This window comes from Toxotes jaculatrix, chromosome 4 (genome assembly GCF_017976425.1).
Source record: "Toxotes jaculatrix isolate fToxJac2 chromosome 4, fToxJac2.pri, whole genome shotgun sequence".
Taxonomy (NCBI): domain Eukaryota; kingdom Metazoa; phylum Chordata; class Actinopteri; family Toxotidae; genus Toxotes; species Toxotes jaculatrix.
The window spans coordinates 18,808,214-18,831,652 of record NC_054397.1 but is presented as its reverse complement, the minus strand read 5'-3'; the positions used below and the strand labels follow the sequence as shown (position 1 = coordinate 18,831,652).

Genomic DNA, 23,439 nt, shown 5'->3' with positions numbered 1-23,439 from the left:
TGAGGGTGAAAGCAGCATGTCCTTCACAGGACAGTGCTTCTCACTCAGGGTTGAGACGTAGAGAAGCCAATCATTACGTGCCTCTGATTGTACAGCTGTGATACACAGAGCACACAGACTGGAGGAAACTCAAATGAAATGATGATAAGGAAAACATTTCTGCAAATTGCTCAAAGTTTAGAAAGTTGTTTCACTTTCTTCTAGCAGCTGCTGCAGTGGTAACCCCCAGGAAGATGCTTCATTCTGTCAGAAAGACTGAGGAAGAAATGTCAAATGACAGATTCACTGTGTTACACAGGCTAGCCTGGAGGTGACGTCATGACTTTGACTCTATAAAGGCAGTTTCTTGTAAAGACTAAAATGTACATGACAGCACAGAACAGGCCACATGATGCCAATCACTATGTTTTATACCTGCCAGCTTTTTGGAAAATCACTTACTTCAATGTGAGAAGATTGGAAATTAATTTGAGAACAACTAGAGAACATCTTGTGATGGGACCACACCAGTGGTGACGCCTGTCAGCAGTTGATGCTCTGACCTGTCCCTCAACTCTTCAGAGTTGTTAAAGCTTGGTAACTGTATGTTGCAATATTATGACACTATTGCTGTTACAAAATCTGTCTGCAGACAAACACTGAAACACCTGCTAAAGCTCTAAAAACCATCTCTGCTTATCTTTAGTGTGTCTGATTAACATGTTTCACTGCTGAGAAAACTGCTGCTGACTACAAAACTTATTTTTTGACAACAAACATTACCACTCCGATCATACTCCCTTCCTCAAAGCTCCACAAGGAAGCAAAGAACAATCATCAATGACAAAGAACATATGAAGTGAATCATTATTCTCTGTCCACTTCACACTCAGAAGGGAATATCACGACTCATCATCGTGGGTAGCGAGACCAAACACTTTAGAAACACATTTCTCAAGTCAAAAACTATAGAAATGATCCCTGAAAGTATAGTCTTGGTTTGAGTGAGGGTGAAAGCAGCATGTCATTCACAGGACAGTGCTTCTCACTCAGGGTTTCTTCTGCAGCCTCAACAAGCTCCACCAGTTGCTGCGCCTCATCCAGTTATGTGGGTTTATGTAAATAACACAGCACAGCACAGCCAATCACAGCATGACTGTGACAGAGCAGCTGTCATACCGAGAGCTCACAGACAGGAGGGAGAAGCTGTACTGAAATAAAGAAAAGGATCGTCTAAACGTTGTTAAGTAAGTAAGTCACAAAGCTGCTAAAGTTACAAAGAGTTACTCTGACTACATTTAGTCAGAGGTGAAAGACAAAAAGCTCATGTCTCTCACTGACTGAAAGACGTACAACAGGCTGTGTTAAAGTCCCAGTGTACGTTCAAGACACTGTACAACTGGGTCTTTTTCTCATTTGTTTCAACTGATCTATTTTATAACCATCATTAGACATCTAGTTGTTTTTGAGAATGCTACATGAACCGAGGAGTCTTTCGTTTGGACATGAATTTGATTTTCATCACCCTGTTTCAGCCTGTCCAACAATCACATCCATGTTTTAATATATACAAAAATAGTAAAGCACTTTTTAGATCAAGCAGCAAAACCAACAGTGATGTAGGACATAATAACACCGCTGTGCATTTCATTTCTTTTTATGGTTATTCTGTATAGTCTATATTTTAGCTTTTTTTTTTTAGCTTATTTGTTACTTACTTTATATCTTTTTTTTCTAGTTGCTTGTGGTTATTCTGTATATTCTATATTTATTTTTCTAAGCTTATTTGTTACTTTATATTTCTCTACTTTCTTGTGAAAACTCGTGTTATTTATGTTTATGCCACTGTAACAACTAAATTTCCCTCTGGGTTCAATAAAGTATTATCTTATCTTATAATTTATGGAATTGTTTCCAAGCCTTAATGCTCAGATCTTTCTCATTTTCACAGAAAAATACTGCCACTCAGATCATACTCCCTTCCTCAGTGCTCCACATAGAAGCAAAGAACAATCACCGATGACAGAGAACATATGAAGTGAATCAATATTCTCTGTCCACTTCACGCTCAGAAGGGAATATCACAACTCATCATCGTGGGTAGCGAGACCAAACACTTTAGAAACACATTTCTCAAGTCAGAAACTATAGAAATGATCCCTGAAAGTATAGTCTTGGTTTGACTGAGGGTGAAAGCAGCATGTCATTCACAGGACAGTGCTTCTCACTCAGGGTTGAGACGTAGAGAAGCCAATCATTACGTGCCTCTGATTGTACAGCTGTGATACACAGAGCACACAGACTGGAGGAAAGTCAAATGAAATGATGATAAGGAAAACATTTCTGCAAATTGCTCAAAGTTTAGAAAGTTGTTTCACTTTCTTCTAGCAGCTGCTGCAGTGGTAACCCCCAGGAAGATGCTTCATTCTGTCAGAAAGACTGAGGAAGAAATGTCAAATGACAGATTCACTGTGTTACACAGGCTAGCCTGGAGGTGACGTCATGACTTTGACTCTATAAAGGCAGTTTCTTGTAAAGACTAAAATGTACATGACAGCACAGAACAGGCCACATGATGCCAATCACTATGTTTTATACCTGCCAGCTTTTTGGAAAATCACTTACTTCAATGTGAGAAGCTTGGAAATTAATTTGAGAACAACTAGAGAACATCTTGTGATGGGACCACACCAGTGGTGACGCCTGTCAGCAGTTGATGCTCTGACCTGTCCTTCAACTCTTCAGAGTTGTTAAAGCTTGGTAACTGTATGTTGCAATATTATGACACTATTGCTGTTACAAAATCTGTCTGCAGACAAACACTGAAACACCTGCTAAAGCTCTAAAAACCATCTCTGCTTATCTTTAGTGTGTCTGATTAACATGTTTCACTGCTGAGGAAACTGCTGCTGACTACAAAACTTATTTTTTGACAACAAACATTACCACTCCGATCATACTCCCTTCCTCAATGCTCCACAAGGAAGCAAAGAACAATCATCAATGACAAAGAACATATGAAGTGAATCATTATTCTCTGTCCACTTCACACTCAGAAGGGAATATCACGACTCATCATCGTGGGTAGCGAGACCAAACACTTTAGAAACACATTTCTCAAGTCAAAAACTATAGAAATGATCCCTGAAAGTATAGTCTTGGTTTGAGTGAGGGTGAAAGCAGCATGTCATTCACAGGACAGTGCTTCTCACTCAGGGTTTCTTCTGCAGCCTCAACAAGCTCCACCAGTTGCTGCGCCTCATCCAGTTATGTGGGTTTATGTAAATAACACAGCACAGCACAGCCAATCACAGCATGACTGTGACAGAGCAGCTGTCATACCGAGAGCTCACAGACAGGAGGGAGAAGCTGTACTGAAATAAAGAAAAGGATCGTCTAAACGTTGTTAAGTAAGTAAGTCACAAAGCTGCTAAAGTTACAAAGAGTTACTCTGACTACATTTAGTCAGAGGTGAAAGACAAAAAGCTCATGTCTCTCACTGACTGAAAGACGTACAACAGGCTGTGTTAAAGTCCCAGTGTACGTTCAAGACACTGTACAACTGGGTCTTTTTCTCATTTGTTTCAACTGATCTATTTTATAACCATCATTAGACATCTAGTTGTTTTTGAGAATGCTACATGAACCGAGGAGTCTTTCGTTTGGACATGAATTTGATTTTCATCACCCTGTTTCAGCCTGTCCAACAATCACATCCATGTTTTAATATATACAAAAATAGTAAAGCACTTTTTAGATCAAGCAGCAAAACCAACAGTGATGTAGGACATAATAACACCGCTGTGCATTTCATTTCTTTTTATGGTTATTCTGTATAGTCTATATTTTAGCTTTTTTTTTTTAGCTTATTTGTTACTTACTTTATATCTTTTTTTTCTAGTTGCTTGTGGTTATTCTGTATATTCTATATTTATTTTTCTAAGCTTATTTGTTACTTTATATTTCTCTACTTTCTTGTGAAAACTCGTGTTATTTATGTTTATGCCACTGTAACAACTAAATTTCCCTCTGGGTTCAATAAAGTATTATCTTATCTTATAATTTATGGAATTGTTTCCAAGCCTTAATGCTCAGATCTTTCTCATTTTCACAGAAAAATACTGCCACTCAGATCATACTCCCTTCCTCAGTGCTCCACATAGAAGCAAAGAACAATCACCAATGACAGAGAACATATGAAGTGAATCAATATTCTCTGTCCACTTCACGCTCAGAAGGGAATATCACAACTCATCATCGTGGGTAGCGAGACCAAACACTTTAGAAACACATTTCTCAAGTCAGAAACTATAGAAATGATCCCTGAAAGTATAGTCTTGGTTTGACTGAGGGTGAAAGCAGCATGTCATTCACAGGACAGTGCTTCTCACTCAGGGTTGAGACGTAGAGAAGCCAATCATTACGTGCCTCTGATTGTACAGCTGTGATACACAGAGCACACAGACTGGAGGAAAGTCAAATGAAATGATGATAAGGAAAACATTTCTGCAAATTGCTCAAAGTTTAGAAAGTTGTTTCACTTTCTTCTAGCAGCTGCTGCAGTGGTAACCCCCAGGAAGATGCTTCATTCTGTCAGAAAGACTGAGGAAGAAATGTCAAATGACAGATTCACTGTGTTACACAGGCTAGCCTGGAGGTGACGTCATGACTTTGACTCTATAAAGGCAGTTTCTTGTAAAGACTAAAATGTACATGACAGCACAGAACAGGCCACATGATGCCAATCACTATGTTTTATACCTGCCAGCTTTTTGGAAAATCACTTACTTCAATGTGAGAAGCTTGGAAATTAATTTGAGAACAACTAGAGAACATCTTGTGATGGGACCACACCAGTGGTGACGCCTGTCAGCAGTTGATGCTCTGACCTGTCCCTCAACTCTTCAGAGTTGTTAAAGCTTGGTAACTGTATGTTGCAATATTATGACACTATTGCTGTTACAAAATCTGTCTGCAGACAAACACTGAAACACCTGCTAAAGCTCTAAAAACCATCTCTGCTTATCTTTAGTCTGTCTGATTAACATGTTTCACTGTTGAGAAAACTGCTGCTGACTACAAAACTTATTTTTTGACAACAAACATTACCACTCTGATCATACTCCCTTCCTCAATGTTCCACAAGGAAGCAAAGAACAATCATCAATGACAAAGAACATATGAAGTAAATCATTATTCTCTGTCCACTTCACACTCAGAAGGGAATATCACGACTCATCATCGTGGGTAGCGAGACCAAACACTTTAGAAACACATTTCTCAAGTCAGAAACTATAGAAATGATCCCTGAAAGTATAGTCTTGGTTTGACTGAGGGTGAAAGCAGCATGTCATTCACAGGACAGTGCTTCTCACTCAGGGTTGAGACGTAGAGAAGACAATCATTACGTGCCTCTGATTGTACAGCTGTGATACACAGAGCACACAGACTGGAGGAAAGTCAAATGAAATGATGATAAGGAAAACATTTCTGCAAATTGCTCAAAGTTTAGAAAGTTGTTTCACTTTCTTCTAGCAGCTGCTGCAGTGGTAACCCCCAGGAAGATGCTTCATTCTGTCAGAAAGACTGAGGAAGAAATGTCAAATGACAGATTCACTGTGTTACACAGGCTAGCCTGGAGGTGACGTCATGACTTTGACTCTATAAAGGCAGTTTCTTGTAAAGACTAAAATGTACATGACAGCACAGAACAGGCCACATGATGCCAATCACTATGTTTTATACCTGCCAGCTTTTTGGAAAATCACTTACTTCAATGTGAGAAGCTTGGAAATTAATTTGAGAACAACTAGAGAACATCTTGTGATGGGACCACACCAGTGGTGACGCCTGTCAGCAGTTGATGCTCTGACCTGTCCCTCAACTCTTCAGAGTTGTTAAAGCTTGGTAACTGTATGTTGCAATATTATGACACTATTGCTGTTACAAAATCTGTCTGCAGACAAACACTGAAACACCTGCTAAAGCTCTAAAAACCATCTCTGCTTATCTTTAGTGTGTCTGATTAACATGTTTCACTGTTGAGAAAACTGCTGCTGACTACAAAACTTATTTTTTGACAACAAACATTACCACTCTGATCATACTCCCTTCCTCAATGCTCCACAAGGAAGCAAAGAACAATCATCAATGACAAAGAACATATGAAGTAAATCATTATTCTCTGTCCACTTCACACTCAGAAGGGAATATCACGACTCATCATCGTGGGTAGCGAGACCAAACACTTTAGAAACACATTTCTCAAGTCAGAAACTATAGAAATGATCCCTGAAAGTATAGTCTTGGTTTGAGTGAGGGTGAAAGCAGCATGTCATTCACAGGACAGTGCTTCTCACTCAGAGTTTCTTCTGCAGCCTCAACAAGCTCCACCAGTTGCTGCGCCTCATCCAGTTATGTGGGTTTATGTAAATAACACAGCACAGCACAGCCAATCACAGCATGACTGTGACAGAGCAGCTGTCATACCGAGAGCTCACAGACAGGAGGGAGAAGCTGTACTGAAATAAAGAAAAGGATCGTCTAAATGTTGTTAAGTAAGTAAGTCACAAAGCTGCTAAAGTTACAAAGAGTTACTCTGACTACATTTAGTCAGAGGTGAAAGACAAAAAGCTCATGTCTCTCACTGACTGAAAGACGTACAACAGGCTGTGTTAAAGTCCCAGTGTACGTTCAAGACACTGTACAACTGGGTCTTTTTCTCATTTGTTTCAACTGATCTATTTTATAACCATCATTAGACATCTAGTTGTTTTTGAGAATGCTACATGAACCGAGGAGTCTTTCGTTTGGACATGAATTTGATTTTCATCACCCTGTTTCAGCCTGTCCAACAATCACATCCATGTTTTAATATATACAAAAATAGTAAAGCACTTTTTAGATCAAGCAGCAAAACCAACAGTGATGTAGGACATAATAACACCGCTGTGCATTTCATTTCTTTTTATGGTTATTCTGTATAGTCTATATTTTAGCTTTTTTTTTTTAGCTTATTTGTTACTTACTTTATATCTTTTTTTTCTAGTTGCTTGTGGTTATTCTGTATATTCTATATTTATTTTTCTAAGCTTATTTGTTACTTTATATTTCTCTACTTTCTTGTGAAAACTCGTGTTATTTATGTTTATGCCACTGTAACAACTAAATTTCCCTCTGGGTTCAATAAAGTATTATCTTATCTTATAATTTATGGAATTGTTTCCAAGCCTTAATGCTCAGATCTTTCTCATTTTCACAGAAAAATACTGCCACTCAGATCATACTCCCTTCCTCAGTGCTCCACATAGAAGCAAAGAACAATCACCGATGACAGAGAACATATGAAGTGAATCAATATTCTCTGTCCACTTCACGCTCAGAAGGGAATATCACAACTCATCATCGTGGGTAGCGAGACCAAACACTTTAGAAACACATTTCTCAAGTCAGAAACTATAGAAATGATCCCTGAAAGTATAGTCTTGGTTTGACTGAGGGTGAAAGCAGCATGTCATTCACAGGACAGTGCTTCTCACTCAGGGTTGAGACGTAGAGAAGCCAATCATTACGTGCCTCTGATTGTACAGCTGTGATACACAGAGCACACAGACTGGAGGAAAGTCAAATGAAATGATGATAAGGAAAAAGTTTCTGCAAATTGCTCAAAGTTTAGAAAGTTGTACTGACACCATTTAGTCAAACTGGAAATGACTGAAGTAAGTGCCCACGCGTGTACACATATATATTATACAAAGGTTTCACTTTCTTCTAGCAGCTGCTGCAGTGGTAACCCCCAGGAAGATGCTTCATTCTGTCAGAAAGACTGAGGAAGAAATGTCAAATGACAGATTCACTGTGTTACACAGGCTAGCCTGGAGGTGACGTCATGACTTTGACTCTATAAAGGCAGTTTCTTGTAAAGACTAAAATGTACATGACAGCACAGAACAGGCCACATGATGCCAATCACTATGTTTTATACCTGCCAGCTTTTTGGAAAATCACTTACTTCAATGTGAGAAGATTGGAAATTAATTTGAGAACAACTAGAGAACATCTTGTGATGGGACCACACCAGTGGTGACGCCTGTCAGCAGTTGATGCTCTGACCTGTCCTTCAACTCTTCAGAGTTGTTAAAGCTTGGTAACTGTATGTTGCAATATTATGACACTATTGCTGTTACAAAATCTGTCTGCAGACAAACACTGAAACACCTGCTAAAGCTCTAAAATCCATCTCTGCTCATCTTTAGTGTGGCTGATTAACATGTGTTATTACTGAGAAAACTGCTGCTGACTGTGAAACTTATTTTTTGACAACAAATACTACCACTCTGATCATACTCCCTTCCTCAATGCTCCACAAGGAAGCAAAGAACAATCATCAATGACAGAGAACATATGAAGTGAATCATTATTCTCTGTCCACTTCACACTCAGGAGGGAATATCACGACTCATCATCGTGGGTAGCGAGACCAAACACTTTAGAAACACATTTCTCAAGTCAGAAACTATAGAAATGATCCCTGAAAGTATAGTCTTGGTTTGACTGAGGCTGAAAGCAGCATGTCATTCACAGGACAGTGCTTCTCACTCAGGGTTGAGACGTAGAGAAGACAATCATTACGTGCCTCTGATTGTACAGCTGTGATACACAGAGCACACAGACTGGAGGAAAGTCAAATGAAATGATGATAAGGAAAACATTTCTGCAAATTGCTCAAAGTTTAGAAAGTTGTACTGACACCATTTAGTCAAACTGGAAATGACTGAAGTAAGTGCCCACGCGTGTAGTTTCTTCTGTGCTAACAAAGTAACTGTTTAACTTTGTTAAAGACACAAAGGTTTCACTTTCTTCTAGCAGCTGCTGCAGTGGTAACCCCCAGGAAGATGCTTCATTCTGTCAGAAAGACTGAGGAAGAAATGTCAAATGACAGATTCACTGTGTTACACAGGCTAGCCTGGAGGTGACGTCATGACTTTGACTCTATAAAGGCAGTTTCTTGTAAAGACTAAAATGTACATGACAGCACAGAACAGGCCACATGATGCCAATCACTATGTTTTATACCTGCCAGCTTTTTGGAAAATCACTTACTTCAATGTGAGAAGCTTGGAAATTCATTTGAGAACAACTAGAGAACATCTTGTGATGGGACCACACCAGTGGTGACGCCTGTCAGCAGTTGATGCTCTGACCTGTCCCTCAACTCTTCAGAGTTGTTAAAGCTTGGTAACTGTATGTTACAAAACCTGTCCACAGACAGACACTGAAACACCTGCTAAAGCTCTAAAAACCACTTCAGCTTGTCTTTAGTGTGGCTGATTAACATGTTTTATTACTGAGAAAACTGCTGCTGACTGTGTAACTTGTTTTTTGACAATAAACACTACCACTCTGATCATACTCCCTTCCTCAATGCTCCACAAGGAAGCAAAGAACAATCATCAATGACAGAGAACATATAAAGTGAATCATTATTCTCTGTCCGCTTCACGCTCAAAAGGGAATATCACGACTCATCATCGTGGGTAGCGAGACCAAACACTTTAGAAACACATTTCTCAAGTCAGAAACTATAGAAATGATCCCTGAAAGTATAGTCTTGGTTTGACTGAGGGTGAAAGCAGCATGTCATTCACAGGACAGTGCTTCTCACCCAGGGTTTCTTCTGCAGCCTCAACAAGCTCCACCAGTTGCTGCACCTCATCCAGTTATGTGGGTTTATGTAAATAACACAGCACAGCACAGCCAATCACAGCATGACTGTGACAGAGCAGCTGTCATACCGAGAGCTCACAGACAGGAGAGAGAAGCTGTACTGAAATAAAGAAAAAGATTGTCTAAACGTTGTTAAGTAAGTAAGTCACAAAGTTGCTAAAGTTACAAAGAGTTACTCTGACTACATTTAGTCAGAGGTGAAAGACAAAAAGCTCATTTCTCACTGACCGAAAGACGTACAACAGGCTGTGTTAAAGTCCCAGTGTACGTTCAAGACACTGTACAACTGGGTCTTTTTCTCATTTGTTTCAACTGATCTATTTTATAACCATCATTAGACATCAAGTTGTTTTTGAGAATGCTACATGAACAGAGGAGTCTTTCGTTTGGACATGAATTTGATTTTCATCACCCTGTTTCAGCCTGTGTGGTTTCTATAATACCTGCTGCTTTAAGCAATGTTTAACTGGTAGGAAAACACAAAGACTGGTTCTTGTGAATACTAAAATCTACACACTTAACAGTATAATGGAGGCTACACAATTCAAATTACATTACTGCAGAAAATTCAGATTTTAACATATAATCAGAAACAATCGTATTTTCTTAATTATATTGTAATTAAAAATTATATTATATTGGAGTATATGTATAGTCTAAGGGAGGTGTTGCAATATTTTTACTTTTACTCAACTTTCTATTTTTTTTTTAATAGATTTTATTTTTAGAAACATTTTTTCCCTTGTGTACACATTTCCTCTGTGCAATTACATTCATTTTCAATTTCAAATTTGTCCAAAATAAAAGAACTTTCCTACAAATCTAAAACTAGTTTTTTTTATCATGAACTGAGGACTAAGCTTTAGAACCTACTTAATTTATCATTCACATAAATAGGCTACCACTCTGATCATACTCCCTTCCTCAATGCTCCACAAGGAAGCAAAGAACGGTCATCAATGACAGAGAACATATGAAGTGAATCATTATTCTCTGTCCGCTTCACGCTCAGAAGGGAATATCACGACTCATCATCGTGGGTAGCGAGACCAAACACTTTAGAAACACATTTCTCAAGTCAAAAACTATAGAAATGATCCCTGAAAGTATAGTCTTGGTTTGACTGAAGGTGAAAACAGCAGGTCATTCACAGGACAGTGCTTCTCACTCAGGGTTTCTTCCTATTGTCACAAATAACCAAAACCTCCTGTTAGTGAGTCGTAAAGACAGTATAACTGTAAAAAAAAAAAAAAAAAAAACATCACTCTAAACTGCTGTTATAGACGTTAATTTGTCGTTCGAATTCAATATCATTAAACCCACAATGCTTTGCGAATTGAGTCACATACGTGTTTGTATTTTCTAATTTTGTTGGTGTGTTTTTTAAAGGTCCTAAAAAGCCAGAACCTCGATCATCGAGCGGACAGCTTGTACAATTCAAGACAACGAGAGCGACGTTTGAAGTATTAAAAGTATTTAAAATTGCCTTTTCGTGGGCTACACACGCTCAGCGGTGCGTCGCTTATAATGTTCCTGACAGAAAACTCTCAAAGGAGTACAGTTCCGCTTATTACACCGCTGACCAGGTCCGCCTCGTTTTGACGGCTTTCAGAGGCGCCTCATATTACAAATTAAATTGACATTTATTGATATAATTTACACATTTTGTTGACAACATATACACAAACGAAGTGGTGTATATTCGATTCGTCGAAAACCGTCCGACCTGTTTTTTAGCACGAGCTTTCACCGGTTGGTTTGGTAGGACACATGAGGGCAGCATTTCATCAGTTAACAATCTGACAGGTGAAAAGGTTACGAGTGGGATTGTGTTAATTTTAAGGCCTAAGTAGTTCGGTAAACTACACAGAAATGAGCATAAAATAATCACAAAACAAAGAAAACGCACATCACAATAAATAAAACTACAATAATGACACAAGAAAAGACTCTGCTCATTAACCGCCAGTTAGTGCTTCTTGCTCCAAATGCGCTTCCATCTGTCCTTGGTGTCAGCTAACTTCCTCTTATACCACATTAGCTCAAGCACTAACAAAACCAGCTTACCTATGCAGCAGGAGGTGGACTGCAGCACATTTATTCTATGTCGCAGGAACATTCAGTTTTAACAGGTGTTAACTCAAGTATAACGCGTCCTCTGTCGTCAGTTAAGAAATCGTTGTGTAAAAGATTTCGCTGCGCATGCTCAGTGAACACCAGGGATGTCGCACATCTTCCCAAAATAGTTTATTCATGCATGAAAATGCATTCAGCATTTCTGATGTGACAAACACATGACTTATTGCAAACATAATGCCAACAAGTTTACATTATGTTGAATAACTTGGCACAGACTCACCAGTCCTTACACATCTATATTTTCTTAATTTCAATATATTCAAATTATATTCCATATTTCACACCGAGACATCCAAACATTATATTCAAGAATTCATTAATATAATACAACCTTAAAGACTGGGTGGCATGAATCACGCATAGAACTTATAATGTAATCATTGCACATGTTTTGCGGTTCGCTTATTGTTAAAAGCTACACTGATGAAATAATTGCTGGAAAAGTCTGATTTGCTATGTGACATTTTTCAGATGACAAAGGGAATGGACAGAAGGCACCTTAAGACAATAAGGATCCAATCAGATAAAATATTAAATATGCTACAAAAGAAAAAAAAAAAAAGCACTCTTCCCTTGTCTTTCATGTTTTATGCTGTGACATCCAGGTCAAAGACATCCCAAGTACTGTGGTAATATGAGGATAATATATAATTCCTAACTGTAGCAATAGTGTTTATTATAAAAAGCAAAAACTACACTGGCTAAATGAGATTAAACAAATTTAATAAGTAAAAAAAAAGACTGAGATGATTAAAATGATCTAAAGACAAAATATATTAAAAATATGTTCATTTAATTTTTAAATTTTAGTGTTCTGCAGTGTTAATATATTATTTTACATTATTGTTATTACCTTTACATGGATAACATAATCGTTATCATGTTGATTTTGATATTCAATTATTGTTGTGCTCTTTCAGTTGTTAGTTTGTTGTGCAGCAGTTCAACAAGTTATTGTTCCTTTAAAAAAAGCAGAGATTATAGTTTTAAACTAATCATGTCAATCATCAAGTAAAAATACTTTTCAGATGGCAGAATTTCAAGTGCTACAAATTGCTTAGTTATATCTGTTTAATATTGTTATGTAAAATGACTTCACATTTTAGGATGGTCTGAATGAGAAAGCTAATTAAAACATCAATTGAGCCAAAATAAAAACAAACATTAGTTGAAGTCCCACTAACTGTTGTGGAGGTGCCATGCTTGGAACTTCAATTTTAATTCTATTTTGTCTTATATACTGAAAATCCTACTTGAAATGACTGGCATCAGATCAAGACAACAGGTCCTGTTACTTATTGTCAACATAAAGAGCATCAGTCAGCTGTGTGCAGTCATGCTTGTGGACTTAATTTCTGCTTTTTGAGACTTGCCCTTGAAAACAAACTGTTGCTAACTCAGTGCGCTGACTTTAAAAGTCAGAGTGCAGTCTGATTTACTACATCATCAGACTCATTTTTTTCTTCTTCCTTCATGTTTTTTTTTGGGGGGGGTTTTTTGCCTTCTGTCAGTGTCTTCCTCTATGACTTCTCCTTGTACCTCCTCCAGAGATGGTGCATTTGTCTTCTAGCCTCAGAGCGAACACAGCTGGAGAAGAAGGTGTAGCGTTGGCCCTTCACCTGGTGAGCACAGAACAAACAGTGGCAAAGTCATGCTGGGAGCCAGGAAATAGGTCTTTTTAACTGTGATTTATATTGCAGCTACAGTGACAACAAGTGACATTTCAGTCATTTTCTTTATCTCATCCTGTTTCTCGATGAAATTGTTGAAGTGGAGGAAAAAAGTTTTCCAGAACTAAAACATACTCTAAATGTAATTTTGAGTTTTTTCACACTACGGACTCTCCAACATGAAGACATCATGGAATCCACTGTTGAAACTCTCTAAACCTATTGGTACATTATGTCATGATGTTGAAAATATGACTTTTTTCAGCAAGTGCAAGTGACAAGTGCTGCTTTTGGTATGTGGGGTCAGGGTGCTACTGATTAATGTCATATTCTAGGTCAAATGGTTAAAAAAGAGGAAAGAAGGAGGAAGGGTGAAGAGTATTAACGTGGCTGCCGCTGTTATTACTTACACATAATCAAACTGTAGATATAAAGAACAAGAATAAAATAAAAATGAATGACTTTCACAAACTTAATCTAACTTTTTTCTGTTGTTGTTGATTGTTGGTGATACTTATCTGCTTGCCAGTTCCTTCTTCAGACAGGATCTAAAAGAGGTGGCGCGCGCCACAGCTTTATAGCCCTGAGAGGTCAACAGACAGATGTCATGAAAACGAGGAGAGGAAGGACGGAAGGGAAGATGCAGGAGAGACAAAAGAGAGACAGGAGGGGTGTGGATGGGAATGGAGAAGAAGGAAAGGGTGTTGGGATCATAGCAGAGAGAGATGGAAAATAAGAACATTGTTAAGAAGCCAAGACTGTGAGGCCAAGACAGCATCCAAGCCCATAGAACAATTTCTAGGTTTATTGCTTTGCAGTGTTAGTGGTGTTTGCAGCAAATCAGGCGAATTAAAAGCTTACATCTGACATATCAGGTATTTGTCACGCCTCTGTAGAAAACAAGGCTCTGATCTGTAGTAATTCATCAAAACACACCACTAGAGGGCAGTATCCCTCCTCGGGAACAACACCATGATTTCACTTTAAGTAACTGACTAAAGTTGTTCTCAGACTCTTCCTACAATCTGTGCCCCTACATGGCCCATACGTAGATTTGAACCGATGAAAAGCTCCACAGCCCTTTCAGTATTGGGTCATTTAGGACAGTTTACATTCCTGCCATTGCACTATAAGCCTTAAATGTGTTCAGTACATGTAATTTAAACACATTGGTTTTATTCTATTTAGTCTAGTCTTTGCAGACACCAGTGAACATGTTACCTTCAGTATTTCCAAAGTTCTTTTTATGTGATATGTCCATTTTGGCCACATCATTCATTTCCTATAATTACTTCTCTTGCAAGTGGCACAAGGGCAATGATCGCCTTTGTTCTTTTAAAACCAACCCATTTACAATAAATGGAAACAACCTTTTAAACAGCAGGGTGGTCTAGTTGTTACAAACTAGGCTATAATAGCCTGTTACTCAGTTGGATCACCTGGGTTTGAACCGACACAGCTCCTTTCATAAAAACGACTTGCAAGATTGCTGTGGCAATGCTGGTGGTTTGTCCTATTCAGATAAATCGTTACTGTTCAAAAAATATTTTTTTAAAATGTGTTAACCCATGACACAGAAGTCCAGCATGGGTGAAGCAAGGGTGGATGTTGTATTTAACTTAAAGAAACACTTTCGTTGTGTCGTCCTTGCTGTGAATGGCTGTGATTTAGTCTCTTCTTTTTCAAGTAGAGTTCTGATATTTGCACCACAGTTGCCTCCTTAGTCGCTCCCGTCACTCTCCGAGCATTTTATTTTATTAAGGCAAACAGTTCAAAAACTAACAGCACTTTTCCAAGACCTCACCCTGGCTCCCCTGTGCAGCCGGTCCTTCATGATGCCGATGAACTCCTTGTAGGAGAGCTGATCGTCGTGATCTACATCAAAAATCTTGAAGATGGTGTTTACAAGATGACGCGTCAGCTTCAGTCCAGTGGCTACATACACTGCTCTCGCAAACTCATCTGGTAGGAGAGACAGTAAAATATTTTTGAGGGCTCTGGCTACTCACTGCACACCAATATAGAAGGAAAAAAAAAACACTACATCTTTATGTGTTAGCAGAGACCGTCAGAGCGTGCAGTACCAGTTCCCACCGCTCTCTTCATACCTTGTCCAATGGAGCGAGAAGCAAAATTATACATCTGCATGGCGATGGCAAAGTCCTCGAGGTTGTTGAGAAACTGGAAAAAGGACCTGAACTCATCAAAGGTGATTCCCTGAAACACCAGAAGAAAAAAAAACGCACACATGAAGCAATAAAATTCTAACCAGCCCAGAAAATGACCGGAGGGAGAAGTGCTAACAAAAACATTGTTCTCTGGAGAACGTGAAACTGATAATAGTGTTTCAGAGTAGACTGCCATTCAAAGTCACCGCAACAGACGTGCATACAACATTCCTTGTGGCACATCAGCTGTAAGATCTGAAAAATTAACCAACAAAAAAAACAACAAAAAAATAAAGAAATAGATGAAATAGATCTATTAATGACTTAAGAAGTCATTAATGCCAGGTTGTGTGTGCATGAAATGAAAGGTTTAAACAGCAGCCTTTTTGCAGTGTGTCATAAACCAGAGGTAGCTGCATACAGTGATGAGCTGAAGCCATTCAAAACGAGTCTGGCTGTTCAGAGTGCATGTGATGTGTATATTGTAGATGTGAGAGTGAAGCCTGATGATTTCCTTTATAAAAAGATATTGTGCTTTCAGTACCACGAATGACAAAATCTCATGAGAGAAAACTTCAAGTCTGAAATGCAAAACCGCCACATGCTCTTTGCTGTGAATCAAGATTAAACCTATTATACTGACGATTAATGACAAACACTACACATTTCAAAAAAAAAAAAAAAACATAATTTAAAAAAAAACAAGGACATGTAGTCTCTGCAGTTTGACATGAACAGATGCATATTAAAATACACAGAATACACAGATAAATAAAAAGTAACTAGCTGGCCATGTATCTTAACCTAGCCATCCCGTGTGTGGACAAACAAAGAACATGGCAACGTAAGAAATAGCAGCATAGACAGACTGACAGATTGTAACTGCAGGTCGTGTGTTGTACAAGGCAGAGACCAACCTCCTGCTTCTTCCACAGCATGAAAAGGAAAGAAGGGAGGGACAGAAATAGAGTTGGTTTGCATAAGGACTACAGGTCAATGTGTAGATAGACAGACAGACTGATAGACCAACAGACCGACAGATAGATAGACAAACATTCACATCCACATGTAGCTGGAAGTGCTGTCAAATGTGTGTGAGTGTATGTGTGTGTGTGGCCAAGCGAAGCAGTGGAGCACTGAAGTGTGGAGAGCCACAACAGCCTCAGGCAGAGACAGTGGTGGGAAATTACCGACACTCTACATGGCTGGAAGGCAGGAGGAAGAAGTAACTGAACAGGTGGATAAAAGGCTAGGAAAGGTATCTGGTGTTATCTAAAGAAAACTGTATCACCACTGTATCTTACTGTAAATTGACATTTTTTTTAGTGTGCTCCTCTGCGAGTAAAGAACCGTGCGTATGCATGTCCTGTACCTTCTCGTCAGGTATACACTGACGGACGTTCTCCAGGTAGGCACTGATGTTCTCCACATTAGTGAAGCGCAGCAGGATTTTGGCAAAGTCTTCTTCACTGATGGTGGTCATTCCTTTAGAGTAGGTCAGAAACTCAATTTCCAACACCTCCGTCTGCAGGTTATCCATAAATCTGAAAAACAGACAGGAAGGGAAAGGAGAAGAAGGAGCTTGTGATCAAAGATTTATCAAAAGATTTTGATAAATCTTTGGGATTTGGTTAACATTGTTCATAGTACTCATTTTATGATGCCCACTGAGTAGTTTTTAAGTACCTGTAGAAGTCATCAAAGGTAAGTTCTGCCTTTCCTTTCTTCCCAAAGAAATGGACCAGTAGGGTGGTGTCGATCGTAATACTCTCATCTGAGCGCTATGAATCATCAGAGAGGGGGGAATAACCGAAAGGATCAATGAGTCACTAATCGATAAACATCAAGCACTGTGATTGGAGGAGAAGCAGTGGGTGGGATGAGCCCATCATCAATCCAACATGGCGACTGTGGAGGCACGCTATAGCAGGAGGCAGGTTTCTGCCGCACATGTGCAGAACGTGCAGCGGATGAGCAACAACAAACTGTCAATCAAATGAATCAGCTCAGACAAACAGTCAGCAGACTTCAACATACCAGTCTAGGCAACAATAGCATTTACTGTAAGTTCAACCTCTTAAATGAGAGAAGTATCAATTTCAGTAAAATTAATTCTGTGCCGAAATGAAAGGAGAGGTAAAAGAGGTAAAGCGGACAGAAAGGTTTCTGTCAACAGTCAAGATCAACCTCAACACTGTTTTTTCAAAGCAAAGTAATGAAATGAAAGGTATGGAGCTAAGCTTTCACCATGCAGCCTAGACTGGCATGAAACACACATCAATAGACTGGTGAAGACACAAGGAGCGCTCAGGGAGCAGCACACATAAAGATAGACAAGAGACGCAATGAGAAACAGTCATGCCTATAGTCACTGAGCCACGGAACGAGATCAGCAAGGATGTAGAAAGAAGGACGAAGTGTTAAACAGAGAGAGCTTATTAAATAGAGAGCAACAGGAGAGGCGAGAGAAAGAGAGAAGAGGGAAAGAAGACGTGTGGAGGAACAACTAAGGCTGAGACAAATACATAACACTAAGCTGGCAGACATACACAGACACATTAAAGCCACCACATCCCATGCATTTCTCTGCAAATGCCACATCGACACACCTGAACAGAACCCCAAATCATAAACAGCAAAAGCACAGATGCAGATTGTGAGCTGATTCCACCTTTTTCCGTCATCTGATGACAACCACGAGTGAAACTGTACAACTTTTGCGCTGTTTGCTTTTTTTTCTCTATACTGCGTGTTTACATATCCTTCTATCTTCCTTGCAGTTTTTGCGATTGCGTGTTCACTCAATGATCCTGGTTGTTTGAGACCCATTCTTCAGGATTTATCCTGTTTATACTTTTTGCTCATGCTATAATCTGTAGGTTAACACTTTCTTAATCCTTTACAAAAACAGGGTGACATGGGTACATTTTGCGAGACTTTGAGTGAAAGTGTGTATTTCACTGTTTGCCTGTGTTTGTGCTCGCTAATATGTCTATCTCAGAAAAAGGTGACTGTGCCTTTGAGCACTTCCAGGAAAAAGTCAGCCAGCGTCAGGGCAGAAATAGAAGACTTCAAAAGCTCATCTTTTTCCCTCTCCCTGCCATGCCCCACCCAGCCAACCCCCCCTGTCCAGTCCATGGCCATGCGGAGAGGAATATGCAGACATCAGATCGGGAGAAATCTCATGTCCTTCTAAGGAGTAAGAGCATTTATGCCATTTCCATCAGCATCATCATAATTATCATCAATCGCCATGATGCCATTCGTGGTTCTACCTCAAGGGTAAAATCCTAAAGTCCGATGTGGGACAAGAAGAAAATGTCAAACAAGATAACACAGGTTTACAAAAGAAAAAAAAAAGATGTTGTAGTTCTTCTCTGTTCGGTGTAATACAGTGTCATTTCTATCAGAAATGAGCAAACAAATATGACAAGAGTTGCAGGGACAATAATTGAGCGAAAACTTTGTATGCTGATCGGGATGAGAAGTAAGCACTGTGTAAAATTCAATTTAAAATTCCAAAGATATGAAGGTTACAAATTTATATATATTATTTTTTTTAATGTATTATCATGGAGAAACAGATATAAAAGGATAATGGCTGTGTTAAGATGTCCAAACCTCCACTAGTCTCTAAAATGTAAAGTATATTATTGTTGTTGTTAAATTCCAAATAATAATCTTCTTGCTGTAATGGATGCAGATTGGTAACTCACAGCATAAAAATGTTGCCTGGGAAACAAACATTAAAAGTAAACTCTGTTTTCGGACCACCACCTAGGGTTCGGTCTGTTTCTGATTCACTTTGCAGTCTGGTCTTTGATTAGGGACAAACGAAGATTTCCTTCATATAAACACAGGCAAACTGAAACAGTTACAGACTTATCATTTCAGTGTCTTGTTTTCTGTGTCTCACTTACTTGAGGGTCTTTTAATTAAGCCTCAGATTATGGACAAACAGGACAAAACACTTTTTGCTCTTTTATCTTTTAACTGACTCATAACTTATGCCTTTATGACACATGAGCTGTTCATGAATTCTAGACAGTATCCAGGTGTTGTGTCTTTGCCTCTTTTGCCTCCTATGTGAATTTCCCTTTAGTTTTTTCCTTTTCTAAAACTGTCTGTTTTGGTGTTTTTCTCGGGTCATTTTAACTCAACCGAGCAAACTGAAATAATGTCAAAAGTGACTATTAAATCCAACATTGACATTTTTCTACCTTATTGCGTTGGTTTAGTGAGCGTGTTATCATACATTTGGAGTTATGTTTCTGGTCCAAAATGTAATGTAAGTCCAAAATTCTAAATATTCGGTCGCAACACTCACAATAGTCACAATATTTTAGCTCTGTTTTGGTCTCCTGCAGCAACTGGAAAGAAGGCTGATGAGACCAAAACAGTAAACAAAATGGTGGGCCATTAAACAAAAACAATGAAGGGAACACCTTTCATATTACACATGCTCATTTGATCCATTCTTAATATAAAAAACACTTATTAGTGCAGCTTAAATAATCATTATATAATTAATGCAAGTACTAACCTATCTATTATATCATTATTATACAGGCGTCTGCCAACTTCTTGACACTGGTGGTTTGTACTTCAGTCAGTCAGTAGCAAATAAATAGTTATTTTTAATTAACCAGAGAACACCTCTGATAGTGCTGCTGCAGAATTTCACTCACACGCCTTTGTCAGTGCAGTTTCAGTGCTTTTTCTCCCCTTTAGTTCCTTTAGTTCAATACTGGTATCAGTATTGGTCCTTCAAGAATCCATATCAGTCTAACTTTGGTAAGATGTAATGCCAAACTGATCATAACAAGCTTATCATTCCTGGAAGTGTGGTAGCACCGGTGTGAGCTCATCACCCCCATAAAGATGTAATGGTTACCACTCCCACAAGGCACGAGCCAACACCTGGTGTATGCATGTGTCTATTTGTCCATGTACGTGTGTGTGTGTTTGAGCTTCAACAGACTTTGATCACAAAGTCAAAGGGAAAAACAGTAATTACTGATGTAAACACTAAACGGTCTTCCTCATCCTCTGTATCTGTGAGTAATACGTCGGAGGAAGAGCTCATTGTCGGTCTTTAGTCAAGTCAGTCAGACAAGTCAGTCAGTCCCGCCTTCCACGGCCAAAAAAAAAAAAAAAAAACAGCTCACCCTCCTTTCCCTTCCCATGACCTGTTCTTCTTTCTCCCTGCACCTCCCTCCTATCTTTATCGCCCACCTTCTCTCTTTCTTTTTCTTTCCCTATCTTATCACTTCTTTCCCCTCTCACCTTGCCCCTGATCTGATTACTCTGATTTCCTTTCTCCTCATACTACCCGTCAGTACCTGCTTCACCTGACAAACACAGAGGTGATTCGCTCACTCCTTCCCTCCCTCCTTCTCTGCCTGTCAGTCAGTCCCTCCTTCTCCAGACAAAAGCAAAGAGGTATAATGGTGACTAATCTGTTGAGTAAACACATCTTTCTTTAAATACAACCTGCTTCTTTCTTTTCCCCTAAATGTGCTTCCCAAACCTCTTTTCTCCCCACCCACTTTGTTCCTGAACATTTGTTCTCCCTGCTGACCTGTGTCATCTTCTTTGGGCCTCTCTCACCTGTTTGTTGTCTCTCTGATTTTATCTCTTGCTTTTTTTTCTCTTTACCCTGAGGTTTTCTACTCTGGTGATCAAGTGCTCTTATCGATGTTACAATTCCAGTGTTTTATTTATCTTTATTTTATATTATTTTGCCTCTGTTGTCAACAGAGTCTCACTTTTTTTTTTTGGTTTTTGTTTAACTTACTTAATTTCATGCATTTTGTAATCCCTCACACTTTCAATGTCCCTGTTTTTCTTCCTTTTATTTTTCTCACCCCTGACTGCCCCTCTGTCTGATTAGTCCACTCTGTCCGTCTGACATCCCAGCAGATGAAAGGCTGCTCGGTGTAAATACAAGGTCAGCCCCATTACATTCCACTGTCATTATCTCCACCTCAGCTTCCGCTGCCACCACAGCACACAGTCTGTCATTAGTCAGCTAGCCTGCTAGCGCTGCGTTAGCTGTTATTAATCATTACCAGAAACTTCACCTTGTGTTAAACATATCAGAAAGACAATTTTGAGTTGCATACAAACAAGCCAATAAAAAGGTAAAAATAACTGTGACTGTTTTCTGTGAGGCATAAATTGCAAAAACATGAGAGTTTGCAGATAGCGAGCATTTTAACCCTGTCCTGTGCTGTCTGTTCGTTTTTAACAGCTATGTTGGCCGTGCTTGCAGGGGGGCCCCAGGGATTGCAATGTCTGTCCATTCGTGGGTCAGTCTACCACTTTGCTCCAGACTGAGATATCGAAAGAATAATTTGATGGACTGAAATGAAACTTTATAGATTTTGTTGTGATCCCCACAGGAAGAATCCTAGACTTTGGTGATTGCCTGACCTTTCCTTTTGCGTCACCATGAGGCTGATATTTTTGTGTTTTTAAGGAAATGTCTTGGATAGCTATGAAATTTGGTAAAGACATTCATAATCCCTACGTGACGAAATGTAATAACTTTGGTGATCCCCTTACTTTACATGTAGTGCCATCGTGAGTTGAAATTTTCAGTTGTTGTTGTCCAGTGCTTTGTTTTATGGCTAAATTCTTGCAATAATGACATTCCCATCAGGCTCAGCTGTACTCTGTGTTTAGTGTTAATTAGTAAATGTTAGCATGCAAACACGCTAAACTAAGATGGTGAACATAGTAAACATTATATCTGATAAACATCAGCCTGTTAGTATTGTTATTGTGAGCACATTAGTATGCTGATGTTAGCCTTTAGCGTAAAGCTCCACCTTGCCTACACACAACCTCACAGAGCTGCTAGCATGTCTGTAGACTTGTAGTCTTGTTTTTCTATTAATTCTGTTCACAATCACTTGACTGTCTAATTAATAACATTTAAGATGCCTACTCTTCTAAGTAGTAGCGCTTGAGTGTTGATTGTAGGTATCAATAACCTGCTAGCCATCTGCAGTCCAGGTCACCAACTGGCCCAAATTGTTCAAGTCAGTGATACATTACATTTTTTCTTTTAAACATATGCACATTTGTTATTCAAAGTATCAAAGCAACAGACTGCTGTACTCAAAATTAGTCATATATATTAGTCATATATTCTTTGTGATTCAGTATGTGGTGCTATGATGATCAGGGTTTTTGTATGTGCTCTGCAGTCAGCCTTCTTATCATTATTATATACCACTGTCATTAAACATGTTGTGGAGTAAACAGAATGATCTGACACCAAAGCTACAACACTAGCCACAACACGCCACAGATAACAAGGCACAGATACACATACAAAAGCAGACTGAAGAAAATGACAGAAGCTAACTGGCATTAATGGATCAATACTGTCACACCAGTCAGTACACTACACCAAAGAAAAAGGTACATTTCTGTCAAAATATTTATAATGAATAAGAACAAATATAAAGAAAAACAATCTTGTTATATTTGTTCATCAGGAATGAATGACTGACACAGTCATGTTAGGATGGTTGGATGGAAATGTTTTGGGGGGAGCTCAGATTATTATCCCATGCAAATCTATAAAGTCAGTCAATTGAAGAAAGCATGATTTTCCCACAAATTTCTCTCGATATAAGAAAAGATCAGTGTGATGAGCATATTGTGCTTAATACAAGGAACTATTTTAGAGCTTAATCAAACAGAAATGATTTCACATGGGAAAAAGGAATGGACTGACTACAGTT

At 38.9% G+C, this 23,439-nt stretch overlaps 1 protein-coding gene and 10 non-coding genes across 14 annotated transcripts in view; all 11 read right to left on the bottom strand.

The window, feature by feature from the left end:
- Nucleotides 1–760: 760 nt before the first annotated feature.
- On the bottom strand, nt 761–976 carry LOC121181423. The gene has a single exon (XR_005894015.1). It is a non-coding gene; the product is annotated as a small nucleolar RNA U3 (small nucleolar RNA).
- Nucleotides 977–1,939: 963 nt separating this feature from the next.
- On the bottom strand, nt 1,940–2,155 carry LOC121181419. Its single transcript, XR_005894012.1, has one exon. It is a non-coding gene; the product is annotated as a small nucleolar RNA U3 (small nucleolar RNA).
- A 768-nt stretch (nt 2,156–2,923) lies between these two features.
- Nucleotides 2,924–3,139, bottom strand: LOC121181445. Its single transcript, XR_005894036.1, has one exon. It is a non-coding gene; the product is annotated as a small nucleolar RNA U3 (small nucleolar RNA).
- A 963-nt stretch (nt 3,140–4,102) lies between these two features.
- Nucleotides 4,103–4,318, bottom strand: LOC121181444. The gene has a single exon (XR_005894035.1). It is a non-coding gene; the product is annotated as a small nucleolar RNA U3 (small nucleolar RNA).
- Nucleotides 4,319–5,086: 768 nt separating this feature from the next.
- LOC121181420 lies at nt 5,087–5,302 on the bottom strand. Its single transcript, XR_005894013.1, has one exon. It is a non-coding gene; the product is annotated as a small nucleolar RNA U3 (small nucleolar RNA).
- A 768-nt stretch (nt 5,303–6,070) lies between these two features.
- Nucleotides 6,071–6,286, bottom strand: LOC121181429. The gene has a single exon (XR_005894021.1). It is a non-coding gene; the product is annotated as a small nucleolar RNA U3 (small nucleolar RNA).
- Nucleotides 6,287–7,249: 963 nt separating this feature from the next.
- Nucleotides 7,250–7,465, bottom strand: LOC121181418. The gene has a single exon (XR_005894011.1). It is a non-coding gene; the product is annotated as a small nucleolar RNA U3 (small nucleolar RNA).
- Nucleotides 7,466–8,309: 844 nt separating this feature from the next.
- On the bottom strand, nt 8,310–8,525 carry LOC121181421. The gene has a single exon (XR_005894014.1). It is a non-coding gene; the product is annotated as a small nucleolar RNA U3 (small nucleolar RNA).
- An 850-nt stretch (nt 8,526–9,375) lies between these two features.
- LOC121181441 lies at nt 9,376–9,591 on the bottom strand. Its single transcript, XR_005894032.1, has one exon. It is a non-coding gene; the product is annotated as a small nucleolar RNA U3 (small nucleolar RNA).
- A 1,014-nt stretch (nt 9,592–10,605) lies between these two features.
- Nucleotides 10,606–10,821, bottom strand: LOC121181417. The gene has a single exon (XR_005894010.1). It is a non-coding gene; the product is annotated as a small nucleolar RNA U3 (small nucleolar RNA).
- A 2,524-nt stretch (nt 10,822–13,345) lies between these two features.
- The window catches only part of micu3a (mitochondrial calcium uptake family, member 3a), a 28,556-nt gene continuing 18,462 nt past the window's right edge, over nt 13,346–23,439 (bottom strand). For 2 of the 4 annotated variants that reach the window (XM_041036137.1, XM_041036140.1), the window contains 5 exons: nt 17,369–17,463; nt 17,055–17,226; nt 15,623–15,731; nt 15,319–15,476; nt 13,346–13,463 (listed from right to left, as the gene is read on the bottom strand). In XM_041036137.1, coding sequence (XP_040892071.1) covers nt 13,365–13,463; nt 15,319–15,476; nt 15,623–15,731; nt 17,055–17,226; nt 17,369–17,463 — 633 coding nt within the window. In that variant the 3' untranslated portion in view covers nt 13,346–13,364. Of the gene's footprint in view, nt 13,467–14,028; nt 14,098–15,318; nt 15,477–15,622; nt 15,732–17,054; nt 17,227–17,368; nt 17,464–23,439 lie in introns of those variants that run through there. The other 2 variants (XM_041036138.1, XM_041036139.1) reach the window with 2 other exon arrangements.